Source organism: Equus przewalskii, chromosome 16, assembly GCF_037783145.1.
Source record: "Equus przewalskii isolate Varuska chromosome 16, EquPr2, whole genome shotgun sequence".
Lineage (NCBI taxonomy): Eukaryota > Metazoa > Chordata > Mammalia > Perissodactyla > Equidae > Equus > Equus przewalskii.
Window position 1 is genome coordinate 21092040 of NC_091846.1, and position 17271 is coordinate 21109310.

Below are 17271 nucleotides of genomic sequence, written 5' to 3' on the forward strand. Positions count from 1 at the left end.
AATGTTGATGGAGAAGAAAAAAAGGGTGAGGAATATGCCTGGGTGTCCCAAACATTTGGGAAGAGGAAAAGTATCTGGCAAGAAGGTAGTCAGTGATCTCAACAAGAGCCGTTTACGTGGAGCTGTAGAGAGAATACTAATTGGAATGGATTGAAGAGATAATGTAAGGTGAGGAAGTGGAAACTGCAAGTATAGACAATCTTTGAAAAGTTTTGTTATAAAGGAGAGCAGAAAAATGGGCTCCTACTCACCCTTTAAGTAGAGGGGGATAGGAGATCTAGCGTGATGGTATTTTTAGTATGGGAAATACTACAGTAAGTGTTCTTGTTAGAATAATCTAGTAAAGAGGGAGAAATTGAGGATCCAGGTAATGAAGGGGATACTCACAAGAACGCAATCCTTGACTCTACAAGAAAAGATGGGATCCGGGGCACAAGTAGAGGGGCTTGCCTTAGCTCAGAGCAGGGACAGCTGATCCTTTATAAAGGAAGAGAGAGTATATATGGGTACAGATGAAGGTAGGTCGGTAGACAGGGTGTGGGAAGGATAAGTTTCTCTTGTGACAGTTCCTATTTATCCATAAAACAAGACTGAGGTGAGGCACAGGGAGATGTGGAAGATTCAGGAGAGAAGAGATGAGGCGTAATCATCTTGGTGAAAAGAAGAAGGAATTGACTAGGGGAATGTGCTGGGATTGCCAGTCTTTCTTTTTGGTGAGAATTTGATTTCTAGCCATGTCTGTTTCATTTCTTGCTGTTCCAAATTTATTTATTTTGAAATAACAGTATTATTTTGGCCTTTGCTGGCTTAGGTTGTGGACATTTTCTTTTTCTGGCTGCTTCTAGTAATGTTTTTAAAGGAGTTTTTACTGTTAAGTTTTCCCGTTTTGTGAGGTATTTGGGGAGGAAGATTTTGTGGTCTGCCTTCACTCATCTTTATCTGGAAGTCTAGAATAATGTTTTTAAATAGATTGTACTTCATATTTTTTCCGGTTCATCCCATATATAGGAATATAACAGATAAGAAGTCATAGTAATATTATATATTCTCAGAATAGCCACCCTTTACTGAATGCCTATGTGCAATGTACTATGCCAGGCACTTTACATATGTCATCACTAAAACTTCTAACAACCCTACCAGGTAAATATTGTTGCCAGTTATTTCCACAAGAAACATTTTAAGAGATGATGTCAGATCACAGAATCTTACATGAAGCTCACAGCTGGCCAAAACAAACAAGGTAAGAACAAATTTTTCTCTCCTTTCTATTTGTAAAAAATTAGCACTTAAGAGACTGTTCGTTCTTTTTGAAGTACAAAATAATAGTTTGCAAAAGTGAATCACTCAGCACAATTTTATGGACAGCTTTTTGACATCATACTGTATCATTAAACTCTTGTTGGGAGAGTTGCTAACTGACAGATTCAAGGAACTTAATAAATTAATTCAGGTATCCCCTCTCCAACCATCTCCATCATAAATGAACATACTGAGAGCTTGCTAGGTCAAAATAATTAGTAAATTATACTAAACCATAATTTTACAAGTTATAGGATATGTATCAGTGTTTGTTTTGGAAACTCCATTATTTGGATTTAAATAATACCAAACTTTTCTTTTGGTTAACAATATTTATATTCATGTGATGATACTGAACACATATCATTGGGACATAAACACATGTCTGTCACAAGTAATGGATTTCTTTTTCTGACTATAAAAGTAGTACATGTAAGTGAAGAAGATTTTGAAAACATGTTTAAATAAAATAAAGAAGAGATTTCTTAAAAGGACAGCAGGAAAAACTAACCACTAATTCCTTTATTTAGAGGCAACTGACTGTTGGCTGTAGACATATTTCCATGCAGTTTTTTAAGCTTATGAAGTTCAAACTGTTTGCTTGAGTACACTGCCTTTTTTCATAACAATTTATCAGAAATGTTTCCTCAAGTTATTTAAAACTCTTCAAAAACATTTTCAATGGCTGCATAATGTTCCTTGTATGGAGTACTATTTCCTTAAGTGGTCACTTAAGCTGTTTTCCTTACTTTCCTATGAATAATGTTGCTATGAACTTTTTTATGCATAACTCTGTTGCAGCATTTCAGATTATTTCCTAAATTAGGATAAATTCCTAGAAATGGGCTAATAGGCCAACATTTTTAAACTTCTTCATCTGGTAAAGATTTTGCTGTAAAAAAATAAATATCTATTTTAATTCCTACATACTTTTATATTGAAGGAAATCTAAGGAGAAAAATTTATGTGGACTACCTTTTAAAACTGAGATTATTATTTAAATTTAAGCTCAGTGTTTTTGTTTTGTTTTGTTTTGTTTTAATATCCTGCCTTTAAGGAAAAATCCACTCTTCAAAATATTATTTACTTCTTTTTGTCAGGTTTGCAATTTACACTTAATTTGAGGATGTAAGTTTACATGTATACTTATTTCAGCCGAATCTTTCTATTTTTCAAGGCATTGCTTCTCTTTTATCCTATTTCTAAATATGTTCATCCAATAGTGTTGCCTCCTGACTCATCATCAGTTTATTCTCACATAGAAACCACTAATTCTTGGTATAAGTGCACACATTCATCTGTGGATAAAAATCTAAATAAAATTACAGGCCAAGGTCATTCCCAAACTTTGTGAATTTGCACAAGTTTTAAGAGTGCCTAAATTAATATTACAAAACAGTTTAATTGTGCTGGACTGAAATACAAAGCATATGAATAACAGAGCAGGTTCGCCCAATCCTAAAATTAATTTTGAATGCTAATGGAATCACAAAATTTGGGAAAACATCCAGGAGAAGTCTAGTCAAAGTAAATAAAGGACTACTGCTTTTTAGTAGCTATCATTTATTAATTCACTCACTAAATACTTATTGAACATCTTTTAAGTGTCAAACACTTGCTAGGTGCTGGAGTCAACAAAAAAAGATACAGGCCTAGCCCCCCCCACCCCCGAAGATACATTCTATTGGAAGGGATAGACCAAAGCAAATGAATACATAAATAAAACAGTTATATAAGTGGTAATCTAGTCACTTATGTGAGACACAGAAATGATTTAGGTTCTCCTCCAAGAATTTTTAAAGTTGTAATGTGTGAGAAAAAATTTAAAGATTTAGAATTATTAGGAAATATAAACAGATGATCTCTACAGATATTTTATGACTCTGATTATTATCATTCCCTTGTGTCCTGTACTCGTCCTCTCCAAAAAAAAGGATAGTCTAGGATAAAGTTCATATTTGTTGGCCTAACCTTCAATACTCTATAATCTGGTCTGACCCAAACTCAGACATAGCATGTTGTAATAGAAAATAAAATGTGCCGAATTTGGGGACTGGAAAGGAAACCTGGGTTTTAGCAAGTGGCAATGTTGGGATTGAGACCTTAGGTGAGACATTTAATTTTCCAGTGTCAGTTTCCTTTGCAAAATGATGAATTTTGACTACGTGATCTCAGAAATTCCTTCAGGCTTTAAAATTCACTGTCTATGCATCTCTCCTTAAAACATTTCTTCCACTATGCTCCTATTTATATTTGGGGTGGGGAGGAAATGGCATGAGGAAGAGTACAGAAGTTGGGAAGAATAAGATTGATTCCTGTTTGATAGGAATAAAGGATTTATAGTTTATAATGATAATTTTCTCATGTTATTTAATATTATTGAAAACATGTTTTTAATATCTGCATAACATTCCAATATAAGGATATACCAAAACTTATTTATCCAGCTCTTCATTTTAAAGATTGTTTCCCAATTTCTGCAATTACGTAAAGCTATTTTAGAATTCAACACGTGTCTATTAGTACTCAAAATACTATTGCAGGCTCTCTTCTTTCTTGTTCCCTTTGTGGAAAAAAAAAAAGTTACTGCAATTCTTCTTCGTATCTACTCCAGCCTATACATGGCCTGCTCTTAATATAAAAATTCCACTTGGAACAATGTTATAGAGCCTGTCCTTTCTCCTTTCTAAAACAGTATCATCCCTGAGTGAGGTCCATATTTCTGCAGCTCTCCTGCAGCAAAAGAATTTGAGTTAAAGCCAATTCCATGTCTGGATGATATATATTGTAGCTTTAACCCAAGTTGAAATCTATGAAATTAAAATCCCACTAGCAGACAAACAGGCAAAGATTCATTTCTGTCAGCTAAACCAAAAATGTGATGTAGCACTAAGTCCCACATGGATAGATGACTTAGTTAACTATGACAAAAATAACTATGACTTTGGAGATTTTGTCATGATGCTGAACTTGCTTTAGTATTAATTGTTACTGCACTGAATTTTTAGAGCATAAGTATACAATTAGGAGAAGTAAAATTTAAGGTTTTAAATGCTAAATTCAGTGAACAACAATCTATTTAGTTTTTTACTTTTTTGTAATACAGTATATTATTTCAATAGATATCACCTTCTGCCTTAGCTTGGATGCTTCTCCACCTCCTGTGTAAAGAAATCAGAGGTGACACACCACTTTAAAATTGCTCAAAAAAATGTCCTGAGTGAGTTAAAAATCTTTTCAACTTAATAGTTTTTGTTTGGGAGAAGAGAAGAACCTCTGTTGGGCGTCTTTGTAAATTGGTGCAAGCTAAATATCTTTTTTAAAACTTCAAGTTACTATTAAGCACCTCTGTAGTATCAATTTGGAATCCAAAGGAACACTCAACAGTAACACTTATTTCTACCAATACCTATAGACATTATAGTCATAGATGGTAGAATTTTAGTCATGGGATCTTTGAGATCATATAATCCAACTCTCACTTTATAGATGAGCTAAGTGAAGCCCAGAAAAGTTTTTATTACTCATAGCAGTAAGTGTGTGTGAGGGGTGGGGGCTCCTAACAATCTCCTAATGCCAGAGGGTAATAGGTTAGAAGAAGAGTATGTAGCTAACACAGTTGAAGGAATCCAAAAAAGAGATCTGATTTGGACCCTAAGTATACGTTTTCCCCTTAAGATTCTTGCTGGATGATCCATTCCACCTTAACCTGTTACCACAGATACAAAAGGGAAGTGCCTTTACACAAATGATGCTCATACGCAGTAAAACCCAAGAGAGAGGTTGGAGTTTAGTATGGCAGAGCTACATCACTGCACAACTCTGGGCGGAACATTTATATATACCCATACGTATACATACCTGTAGCCTCTTAACTGCTTCAGGAAATTCCATTTACATGCATACAATGTAAATGGTGCTCTCTGGAGTTGTGCATCATAGGGACACTGCAAATATAAGTTTTGTATATTGAATTAATTAGGATAGGCTAATTGCCATAACAGATTAACCCCCAAATGTATAATGGCTCCAATTTGTTTCTTGCTAAAATGAACAAGTAGTTCAATAATATTTACGTTTCCAAGGTCTTTCAGTACCTAGGCTTTCAGTACCAAACTTCCAAAGTCTCCCTGGGGGTCTTCTCTACTTCAGTCTGCTGGAAGGAGAGTTTTCTAGGGGAGGGGACTCAAAGTAGTGCATACTTATTCCATTAGCTGTGACTTAGTCATATGCCCACAGCTAACTGCAAGGGGGGCGGGGAAAAAGGTTATCTGTTTGGCCAAGAAGTGAGGACATGGATTTTCATGTCTAGCTAGCAGTCATTGCTCACTTGGGCGCTCGCTCTCTCTACACACACACACACACACACACACTCTGAAGTCACCGAAAAATAAACTGACATAATTATGCTTCAATTAGAACAAGTTAATAGAGAAAGGGGCTTTTATTTAAAAACTGTATTCACATCTACCCTTTCCCTCCTTCAGGTGAAATTGTTAATTAATGCATAACAATAGACAACTGAAATCACAAAATGAGGGAAAAAAGCAAATTTTTGCAAGCATTGCCTTTACATATATGTATTAGAGGAGGTTTGGCTTGGTTTTTTTATTCCATAAACTAGTCAAATTCAGAACTAAGATTCATGTCTGGTTGCTTGTTTTAGGGGCACAAGGCTATTAAGCTCCCTTTTAACTACACTATTAGTAAATGATGGTTGAAAAATACTCAACTTTTTACACAAGAAAGATAGCAGTTCCACAAACGAAGGCAGAAGTTTAGTATTTTTTCCTTTGAGTAAGTTGTCACTGTAATCCTCAAACTGTTGTCAATTACTCAGTTTTTAATAGAAGCACTGCATGGTTGCACTTCTGAAATCATAAACAGGAAGTGTGATATATAAATGTCAGTAAAACTAAAACTCAATTCTATGGCTTGATGTTTTTCTTCCCTTCATATTTTTGTGTTAATGTCTGATTTTATGTGTACTTAGAATGACTACATGAAGACAAATAGTAGTATTACCTGATCAGTTTTCTTTGGCAACCTAACACTTTGGAATATGGGGCAAATATGTGGAATAACCTAAATGTTGTACACTTTCATGGAGGAGGAACTGGAAATGACTAGAAACTGAAGTTGATTTGGCATGGTTAGAAATTGCTTTAATGTACAGGTTGCCCAAATTTATTGTTGCTAGAAGACAATATAGATGAAGAAAGAAGCCAGAGAGTGATTGGCTTTTAATTTAGCTATTTGAAAATCCAGTATAGAAAACACGGTTACACCTTTGTACAGTCTTAATTCTGACACCTTGAATTCAAGTCATTCCTTGAATATGTTCCACTACATTAATTCCTTCATGAGACAACTAAGAAATAGCTTAAGTATTGCAAAAATCCAGAATATTACCTCTACTTATTCTCTATGATGAAATTAGGGGTCTTTTCTTAGTTAATAATATTTTCTACATAACACTATTTCAGTTTCTCTACTACATGGAAATTTCTACAGAAATTCCAAGAAAAGATTCAAAGTGACCAGTCCCGAACTTTTATATTACATCACATATTTCTGGAGAAATGTTACCAACCTATAGATGCTCCTGTAGCTTTAAAATGTCTTTCTTTAGGAAACTGTTCCTTTTTAAAAAATTTGTTCTTAAACTGAACACTGAAGGAACAATTTTACTCAAAGTCACACAATGTATGAGTGAAGTAGCAAAAAACAGAACCTATGGATCTAAACTCCCTTTCAAGGCAGATCACATTGATCCAGAGAATAGACCTTAAAAGGCAGTAACCACCCATCTATTGAGTGTCTACCTTTCTGTAGCACAGGAGGCACTGTTGAGCAGCACATACAATATATAACATTTGAGGCATACTCTTTTAGTTGAAAATATAACATATATAGAAAAGATGTGGGAGTATATAAAAAGTAACATAATAAGAGTACATTAATTGAGTGAAAACTATAAATAATTGCGAAGGGGACGTGGAAAATGAAGTGATTTAAAACTAGATTGATAATGGATAGAAGTTTACTGGAGTAGGCAAACTTTATGTCAATTTTTTGTTTGTTTGAGGAAGATTAGCCCTGAGCGAACATCTGCCTCCAATCTTCCTCTTTTTGCTGAGGAAGATTGGCCCTCAGCTAACATCTGTGCCCATCTTCCTCTATTTTTTTATATGTGGGACGCCTGCCACAGCATGGCTTGATAAGCCGTGCATAGGACCACGCCCAGGACCCGAACCAGTGAACCCTGGGCTGCCGAAACAGAGCATGTGAACTTAATTGCCACTGGGCCAGCTGCTAGATTTTTTTTTTGTAAGCGGCAATGGATTTGGATTGCCAGAGAGAAAGGGTAATCATTCATTGATTCATCAAACACTTGTTGAGTACTTACTCTGTGCTATGTGCTAGGCACTATTTGAGGCACTGGAGATATAGCAATATACAAAACTACTGCAGAGCAGGAACAGGCAGGTCATCTCCCAGACATGATACTTTGATAGGAACAGAGAACACAAACATGAGAGTAGAGAGAAATGAAATAGAAAGGTAAAGAACTAGTGATGAGCTTATATGAGCGAAAGGCCTTAAATAATAGGATGTTTCTAAATGCGAGAAAGACCCTTGGTGTGAATTGAACTCCTTTCGTCACTACAATCAGAACAGACTACTTTCCCATCTCTGATGGTGGTCAGCGCTCCTAGCCTCCTAGATAACTTTATGACCAGAATAAGACAAACAAAATAAATACTGCACATATGAGGTATATGGAGAGCAAAAAGGGAAAGAGTGGCTAGCAAAAGTTGAATTTTATGTCTCCTTTTAGCTTTCCAATGGTTATTGCCATGTATTATCAGTCTCTTCCTGACAACAATTTCCCATTCAGTATCTAAGTTATGAGCCAATTCCTGAAGGTTCTGCTCTTCTCCTTTCCTTCCAGATAGAATCATTGAAAAGAAAGGAGATTCCATTTAAATTCCCTTTTCCTAGTCAATCAGGTTTTCCTTATTCACCCACCTTATTCACTTTTTTACAGGGTGTTTGATGAAAAATATTTTATATTTTGTATTGGCTAGTGGGGAAGGGGTAAAAGAGGATGGGGACTAGAGAGAAAACCAAGAGGCTGCAATGCAATGCAATGTAATGCGATATAATACAAGAGGCTACAAAACACCTTGACATTTAAGAGCTTGAATTAAACTGGCAGTTTTAAAAATGAAAAGGGGCATACCCGAAGTACATTATAAAGTAACAACTATAAGAAGTAACAAGTTTAGCAACTGTTTTCATATGGGAGGGAAAGAAAATAAGGAAATGAACCTAAGACTGTAAATTGGAAGATCCAAAAATTTGTGTTGTTAGTAACAATAGCCAAGAAATTTGGAAGAAATAGCTAGAAGGAAAAAAATGAACTTAATGCCAGATCTAAGTGGGATGTCACTAGAAAATAGAAGACTCAAGCTTTCTTGATAAGCTATTGGGCTGTTGATGTACATGTGAAAGTCATCATCATATAGAAATTGACTGAAACCCTATGGACTAATGAGGGAATGCAATGAAGATCGAGGGCTATGTATGAACTTTGATTGTAAGATGAGGTATCAATTTCAAAACAGTTTCTAAGGAGGTGCTCTAGCTTTGGAACACTTTCCTTCAGGTCAGACAAAGCTGTCCTTTATTAAACATTGTCTCTTCATTTTGGCTGACCCCTTAATGAGTGAGAATAACAAACTGAATGAATAAAATTGAAAGACTCAGTTTTTCTGGATTATCTCACTCAATGTTCTGAATTTTTAATTGAAGGTCCTCAAAAATTATGTCTTAAGATAAAACACAAAATAAATACCTACAACTTTTTTTAGACTGCAGTACTTTTGTATAAAGGCTATGGCTACAAAAAATATAGAATATAAAAGATACATTAACACATCATCCAAACTTTTTGCTCTTAAATATGGAGTTTGTTTTAATGTAAAACTGTCAGGGTCAACATGAATTTCCATACCCAAAGCAAATCCTGGCTATGGGACTATGGAAATAGAAAACCACCTTTAAAGAAGGTTCAGTATTAGAATGTGCTATCTTACTTGTTTCTTTAAATAGGAATGGATCAAGTTTGATACTCCCTGAGCTAAGAGTTTTTGGAATCTGTGTGATACATTTTCTGTAAACAAGAGATTATATCATTAAATACTTTTAGCATTTCATCATTATAATCTAATATGGCTTTGGATTCCTACATGTATGTAGCAGTATCTTCATAGTAGCTGGCAATGGAACATTTATTGAGTACTTACTGTATGCTGGACACTGTGTTAAGTGCTCTGATATTTATTATCTCATTTAATATTCACAACTCTGTGAGGTAAGTATTACTAACCCATTTCACAGATGGGCAAAATTGAGGCCTAAGTTATATCATTAAGGGAACATAGCTGGCAAGTGGGCAGAGCTAGGATGTCAGATCTGTCTGATTCCAGTGCCAGTTTTCTTAACTAATACCCTATTGTGCCTCCAAAAGTCACCTAAAAGCAATTTTATTGTAAAAGTTTTATGTCTATTGAACTCTATCCAATAATGGAATAAATTTTTTTTAGCAATTTAGAAATGTTCCTGTGTTGTTGCTTACTCTCTTTACTTCAACAAAGAAAATCTGGGGGCCACTTTGACCACATATCAAACCATATCTTCCAGACTAGTAACCATAATTTAAAGCGCACACACACACACACAGAGGAAAGGAAGATTTCGCGGAAAAGTAAAAGATTTCCTCAAGTTCAGTTTTAGGGCTATAGGATCACTTCTGTTTAATTCTACTTACAGAAGCGCACAGATAAATTATTGGCTTTAATATTAGCCTGAAAAGATCCTCCAAGGTCACACACTCAATTTCTTAGTTTCAGCAGACACTATGAATGTTAAAAATGGAATCGTGTCAAAAAAAGCAACAAATAAGTTTTGAGCTCTTAATTGCGTATTGGTGCTATGTATAATCTATACTCAACAAACATGCCAGACAACATACTGGGTGGTAAAAGTGGTGTGGGAGAAGTGAGTAACACAGTCTGAGCTTAGTTATCAGTAGTTATTATAGCATCTGTCAGTCTTGGTATTTAACCAGAAATCTAAATAGGGACAGTCTACTGTGGAAGATTGTATATTTGGGAGTAAAATAAATTTGAGTTTAAATTTTGACATTACTTACAAATTCTGTCATCTTCAAAAAGTTACTGCTTTGTGAGGCACAGTTTTCCCATTTTGTAAACTGGAAATAAAATTGTGTAGCTTAATGGATGCCATAAAGAGCTATTAAAACACCAGACTTCCCAGGTTCAAATTTCAGCTCCCCCTACTCAGAAGTTGTGTGACTTTTTGCCTCCATTTCCTCACCTGTAACATGAGGATAATTAGTAGTCCCTACCTCAAGGAGTTGTGAGGATTAAACACCTTGATAAATGTAAAGTGTAGATAACAGTGCCTGGCACAGAGAAAATGATGTATTTGCATATGCTATAATTCTTATTTAAAGCACCTACCCAGTTCTTACCCCTTAGTATGTTTCTAATAAATGTTAATTCCCTTTTATATTTCAATTGAAATTATTTTCCTTTACTTTTTTCTAGATACATTTTTAAAATGAATTTGTTAAGCTTTGTTAAACTTAATAAAGCCTTATTAAGGTATAACTGATATTCAATAAACTGTACATATTTAAGATATACAATTGATAACTTGTAACCTGTGTATTTAAAGTGTACAAGCGATATAAGTTTTAACATGTATATACTGATGAAACCATCACCAGAATAAGACAATGAACATATCCATCATCCCTAAGAATTTCTCCTGCCTCTTTATAATCCCTCTCTCCCCAGGCAACCACTGGTCTGCCTTGTGACCCTAGAGATTAGTTTGTACTTTCTAGAATTTTATATCTGCAGAATCATATGATATATTCTCAACTTTTTGTCTTTCTTCGCTTAGAATATTATTTTGAGATTCATCCATGTTGTTGTATGTAATAATAATTCATTCCCTTTTATTGCTGAGTAGTATTCCATTGTATGAATGAATTATTTATCCATTCACCTGTTGATGGACACTTGACTTGTTTCCAATTTTAGATTGTTAAAAATAAAGCTACTATGAGGATTCATATACAGATCTTTGTAGGAACATATGCTTCCTTTTTGGGGAGAAATACCTAGAATGGAATGGCTAGATCATATGTTGGTATATGTTTAACTTTTTAAGAAACTGCCAAACTGTTTTCCAAAGTGGTGGTATCATTTTACATTCCTACTAGGGGTGTATCAAGAGTTGTGATTCCTCCACATCCTCAACAACACTTTTCATTTTAGCTGTTCTAATCGATGTGTATACACTTTTTTTGTGTATGGATATCTAATTGTTCCATCATGGTTTTACTTTGCATTTCCCTAAAGATTAATGAGGTTAATAAAGTTGATCATCTTTCCATGTGCTTATTTGCTATCTGGTATCTTCTTGGTGAAGTGACTTTTCAAGTCTCTTGCTCATTTTTTAATTGAGATTTTCGTTTTCTCATTGTTGAGTTTTGAGAGTTCGTTACTGTATTCTTGATACAAATCTTTTATTACATGCTTTGCAAGTATTTCTCCCAGCCTGTGGCTTGTTTTTCTTTCGTTTAGCAATGTATTTTGAAGAAAAGAAGTTTTAAAAATTTTGATTAAGTCCAGTTTATCAATTTGTTCATTTATGGATTGTGCTTTTGGTGTTACATCTGAGAAATCTTTGTCTAACTCGGTGTCAAAAATTTTATGTTCTCTCTATATGACTCCACTCATAGGTGGAAATTAGTATATTGAGAAGGAGATCTGATCGGTGGTTACCAGGGAAAAGGGGGGGTGGGGGGAGGGTACGGAGGGGGAAGTGGTGTACCCACAACATGACTAACAAAAATGTACAACTGAAATCTCACAAGCTTGTAATCTATCATAACATTAATAAAAAAAAAAAAAAAGAAATACAGGCGAGGCAACGAGGGTAAAATACGCACTTACTGGTGTACACTCTCCTGTCTGCTTGCTATTTCATTATAGACGTGTGCCAATTTAAAAAAAAAAAAAAAAAAATTTTATGTTCTCTTCTAGAAGTTTTATAGTAATTTTAGATTTTACATTTAGGTATATGATCAATTTTTAGTTAATTTTTGTACACAGTGTAAGATGTGAATCGAAATTCATACTTTTGTACATGGATATCCAGTTCTTCCAGCACCATGTATTGGAAAAAACAATTTTATTTTTACCTTTGCACTTTGTCAAAAACCTTATATATATGGATCTATTTCTGGACTCTGTATTCTGTTGCATTGACCTATTTGTCTATTTTTATGCTAATACCACTGTTTTAAATACTGTAGATTTATAATGGCCTGAAATCAGGTAGTGTCAGCCCTCCAACTTTGCTCTTTTTGTTGAAGTTAATTGTTTTGGCTATTCTAGAGCTTTTGCATTTCTATATAAATTTTAGAATCAGCTTATCAATTTCTTTTTTGAAAAAAAGCCTACTGGGATTTTGATTTGGATTGTGTTGAACCTATGGATCAATTTGGGGAGAAGTGACATCTTAACAATATGAACCCACGAGCCAGGTAAATCTCTCCAGTTATTTAAGTTGTCTTTAATTCTTCTCAGCAATATTTGCAGTTTTCAGTGTACAGATCTTTTATCAGATTTATTCTTAAGTGTTTCATATTTTTTATGCCATTGTAAATGCTACTTTTTTTTGCATTTCCACTTTCAACTGTTTGTTGCTAGAATGTAGAAACACAAATGATTCTTGTATATTGATCTTATATGCTGCACTCTTGCTAAACTCACTTATTAGTTCTAGTAGCTTTTTGTAGCTTCCACCAAGTGAAAGATGGATGATTATGTCCGTTTTATTTCTTCCTTTCCAATCTGAATGTGTTTTATTTCTTTTCTTGCCTGATTGCACTGGTCAGAACCTCCAACGTTGAAGAAAAGTGGTAAGAGCAGACATCTTTGTGTTGTTCCTGATCTCAGGGGGAAAGCATGACGTGTTTCACCAGTAGTTATTAGGTTATCTGTAGATTTTTTTGTAGATGCCCTTTGCCCTTTTTCTGGTTGAAGAAGTACTCTTCTATTCCTAATTTGCTGAGAGTTTTTAACATCAGGAATGAATACTTGTTTTGTCTGTTTTTTCTGCATCTATTGAAATAATCAGTTTTTCTTTTTTAAAAAGTTTAATACAGTGAGTTACATTGATTGATTTTTGAAAGTTAAACTAATCCTGTATTTTGGGGATAAACCCACACAATAATAATACTATCCTTCTTATATATGGTTGGATTTGATAAAAAATTTTTTTAGAATTTTTACATCTAAGTTCATAAGGGAAACTGGCCTGATATTTCTTTTCTTGTAATGCCTTTGCGTGGTTTGGGTATCAGGGTAATGCTGGCCTCAAAGAACAGGTTGGGAAGTATTCCCCCCTTTTCACTTTTCTGGAAGAGTTTGTCTATAACTGGTATTTTTCCCCTAAATATTTGGAAGGATTCACCAATGAAGCCTTATGGACCAGAAGTTTTCTTTGTGGGAATGTTTTAAACTACTAATTCAGTTTTTTGAAAATGGATATATGACTATTCAGGTTATCTATTCTTCTTGAGCAAGCTTTTGTACTTTATGTCTTTCAAGGAATTTGGCTATTTCATCTAAGTTGTTGAATGATTTTTGCCTGAAGTTGTTTATAATATTCCCTTATTATCCTTTAAATATCTGTAGAACTTGTAATAATGTCACCTCTCTCAAGCCTGACATCGGTCTTCCTGATATGTGTCTCATCTCTCACTTTTTTCTCCGTGACCAGTCTGGCTAAAGGTTTATTAATTTTACTGATCTCAACCAGGTTTTGATTACATAGATATTCTCAATTGATTTTTGTTTTCCATTTCATTGATTTCCACTTTGATCTTTATTATTTTATTTCTTTTGCTTCTTTGTGTTTAATTTGCTCTTCTTTTCTAGTTTTTTAAGGTGGAAGTTGAGTTCATTGATTTGAGACTTTCTGTATTTTCTAATGGAGGCATTTCATTTATGTAAAATTTGATATGTTGTATTTTTATTTTCCTGCAGTTCAAAAAACTTTCTAATTTCACTTTTGATTCCTTCTTTAATCAATGGGCTGTATAGAAGCATGTTATTTTGTTTCCAAATATTTGGGGATTTTCCACTTAGCTCTCTGTTATTGATTTCTAATATAATCTCATTGTGGTCAGAGAACATACTTTGTATGACTTGAATCCTTTAAAATGTACTGATATGTTTTATGGTCTAAAACAGAGGTAGGCAAACTTTTTCTATAAAGGGCCAGATGGTAAATATTTTAAGCTTTATGTGCCACATACAGTCTCTATCACAAATTTCTTTGTTTTTTTAGAAACTTTTCAAAATGTGAAAACCATTCTTAGTTCATAAGCCACACAAAAGCAGGCTAGATTTGGCCCCAGGGTCATAGTTTGCTAACCCATGGCCTAGGATATGGTCTCTGGGTAAATGTTTCATGTACACTTTAAAGAGAATATATATTCTACTATTCGTGGAGTGTTCCAGAAAAGTCAATTAGGTAATATTGGTGGATAGTGTTGAGTTTACTATATCCTTGCTAAGTTTCAAATTGTTCTAGCAATTATTGAAGGAGAGGTATTGAAATCTCAACTATAATCACAAATTTGTCTATTTCTCCTCGTAGTTCTACCAGTTTTTGCTTCACATATCTTAACCTCTTCTTATTTGGGGCATGAACATTTAGGATTGTTATATCCTCCTGATTAACTGGCCCTTTTATTATTGTGAAATGACCTTCCTTATCCCTGGTAATATTCTTCGCTCTGAAATCTTATTCTTTTTTTGTTTGTTTTTTAAAGATTGGCACCTGAGCTAACATCTGTTGTCAATCTTTATTTTTCTTTTTTTCTTCTTCTCCCCAAAGCCCCCCCAGTACATAGTTGTATATTCTAGTTGTGAGTGCCTCTGGTTACGCTATTTGGGATGATGCCTCAGTATGGCCTGATGAGTGGTGCCATGACTGCACCCAGGATCTGAACCGGCAAAACCCTGGGCCACCGAAGCAGCCCGCGCGAACTTTAACCACTTGGCCACGGGCTGGACCCTTACTTCATTTCTACTATGTTAATATAGCCACACCAGTTTTCTTTTGACTAGTGTCAGCATCAGCATGATATATCTTTTTCTATCCTTTGATTCTAACTTTCTTCTGTTTTTGTATGTAAAGCATGTTGGGTCTTGCTTTCTGTGCAATCTCGCAATCTCCTCCTTTGAATAGGATTTTTATCATTTACAATTAATGTGATTATTGATGAAATTAGTCTATCATCTTGCTATTTTCTGTTTGTTCCATTTGTTCCATGTATTCCATCTATTCATTGTTCCTTTTTCTGCCTTCTTTTGGATGGAGTTTTTATGATTCCATTTTTTTTCCTTTGTTGGCTTATTAGATACAACTGTTTTGTTATTCTACTAGTTGCTTTAGGGTTTATAGTCTACATAATTAACTTAGCACAGTCTACCTTCAAGTGATATTACACCACTTCACGTATACCAAAAAAATCTTACAACATCATGCTTCTGTTTTTCCCCTCCCGGCCTTTATGTTATTGTTGTCATATATTTTACTTATACATATTGTAAATACCACAATACATTATTTTTCAAGTTGATTACCTTAAAAGAGAATTAAATAGAAAAAAAATCTTACACATTTACCCATGTAGTTACCTTTTCCAGGGCTCATCATTCCTTTGTGTAGATCTGTATTTCCAAATGGTATCATTTCCCTTCTGTCTGAAGCTCTTTCTTCAACATTTCTTGTAGTGTATTCTGTTGGCAATGATACTGAATTTTCACTCTGTGACACTCTCAGGTTCAAAGTGGGTAAGCATCAATTAATCTACTCCCTGCCATACACTACTATAAATAGCCTTGGCTAAACTGTAGAAGAGAAAACTGAAAAGGAACATATTATACAATCATGAAACAGCCTAGAACCTTGCCTCTAAAAGTCCAGCTTAGGGCAAGAGAAATTTGTGCTATGCCACGGTGTTAAAAGGCACTGAATAAACACGAAGCATCTTCTTAGATATCAATTCTACTCAGATATTTTGAAAAAGTTTATAAGCATTATATTCATACTAAACATAGGACTATTATGATATATAATGCAACATTTATATTAAATGTAAGACAAAACATGAAACTAAAGAAAATCCTAGCTTGGAACCAAGCTTCTAGGGCAATTATTCATTCTTCTCTGCTATTATCCACACTTTTGTGAAAGTTTGAGGAGCAGTAACCTTGATGATTATTCATGATTTATTAAAACCTCTGCTAAAATTGGATGCTGTCAACAAATATAGATTATTCATAGAGGTTTCTATTTAACTTGAAATGTATTTCTGAATTGACCACTATGTCCTGTTATTTAGTTCATGAATCATTTTTTTACTGTGCTCATGAAAAGTGTACTTGATTCCAAGTTTTTAAAACACCTATCATTATTCCCGTGAAGAAGGACTTTTACTTACCAGTTCTCACTTTTGTGGCTGCTGGTAGGCCTGCATCAATGAGTACCTGCAACACTGTCCAATTTTCTGATTCCAATCCGGGATAGAATAAGAATGCACATAAATAAGCCTGTTAGAAATAGGCCTAAAATAAAAATAAACAGGCTCACTATGAAGACCCTACCAAAAAATCCACTTCTAAGACTATATCCTAAGGAAAAAAATAAGCCAAAAATTTAACTTGCTTACTAAAATCTAATCTATTAGATTTTTCCTATTACCAGTAGAAAAAAATTGGTTAGAATCAGTGATTACTGATTACTAATACTAATACTGATTACTAATACCCCCAAATAAGAAACTGC

General features: G+C 34.3%; 1 protein-coding gene across 7 annotated transcripts in view; it reads right to left on the reverse strand.

Moving 5' to 3' along the window:
• The window catches only part of LOC103559735 (uncharacterized), a 77850-nt gene that overhangs the window by 45912 nt on the left and 14667 nt on the right, over nt 1-17271 (reverse strand). For 3 of the 7 annotated variants that reach the window (XR_011527815.1, XR_011527816.1, XM_070578153.1), the window contains exons 2-6: nt 16928-17051; nt 16122-16223; nt 10523-10582; nt 5164-5249; nt 388-477 (exon numbers count right to left, since the gene is read on the reverse strand). Coding sequence is in view for 4 of the 7 variants with exons in the window: in XM_070578153.1 (XP_070434254.1) it covers nt 388-477; nt 5164-5249; nt 10523-10534 (188 nt within the window). In the remaining 3 variants the exon portion in view is untranslated. The remainder of the gene's footprint in view (nt 1-387; nt 478-5163; nt 5250-10522; nt 10583-16121; nt 16224-16927; nt 17052-17271) is intronic. The other 4 variants (XM_070578154.1, XM_070578155.1, XM_070578156.1 and 1 more) reach the window with 4 other exon arrangements.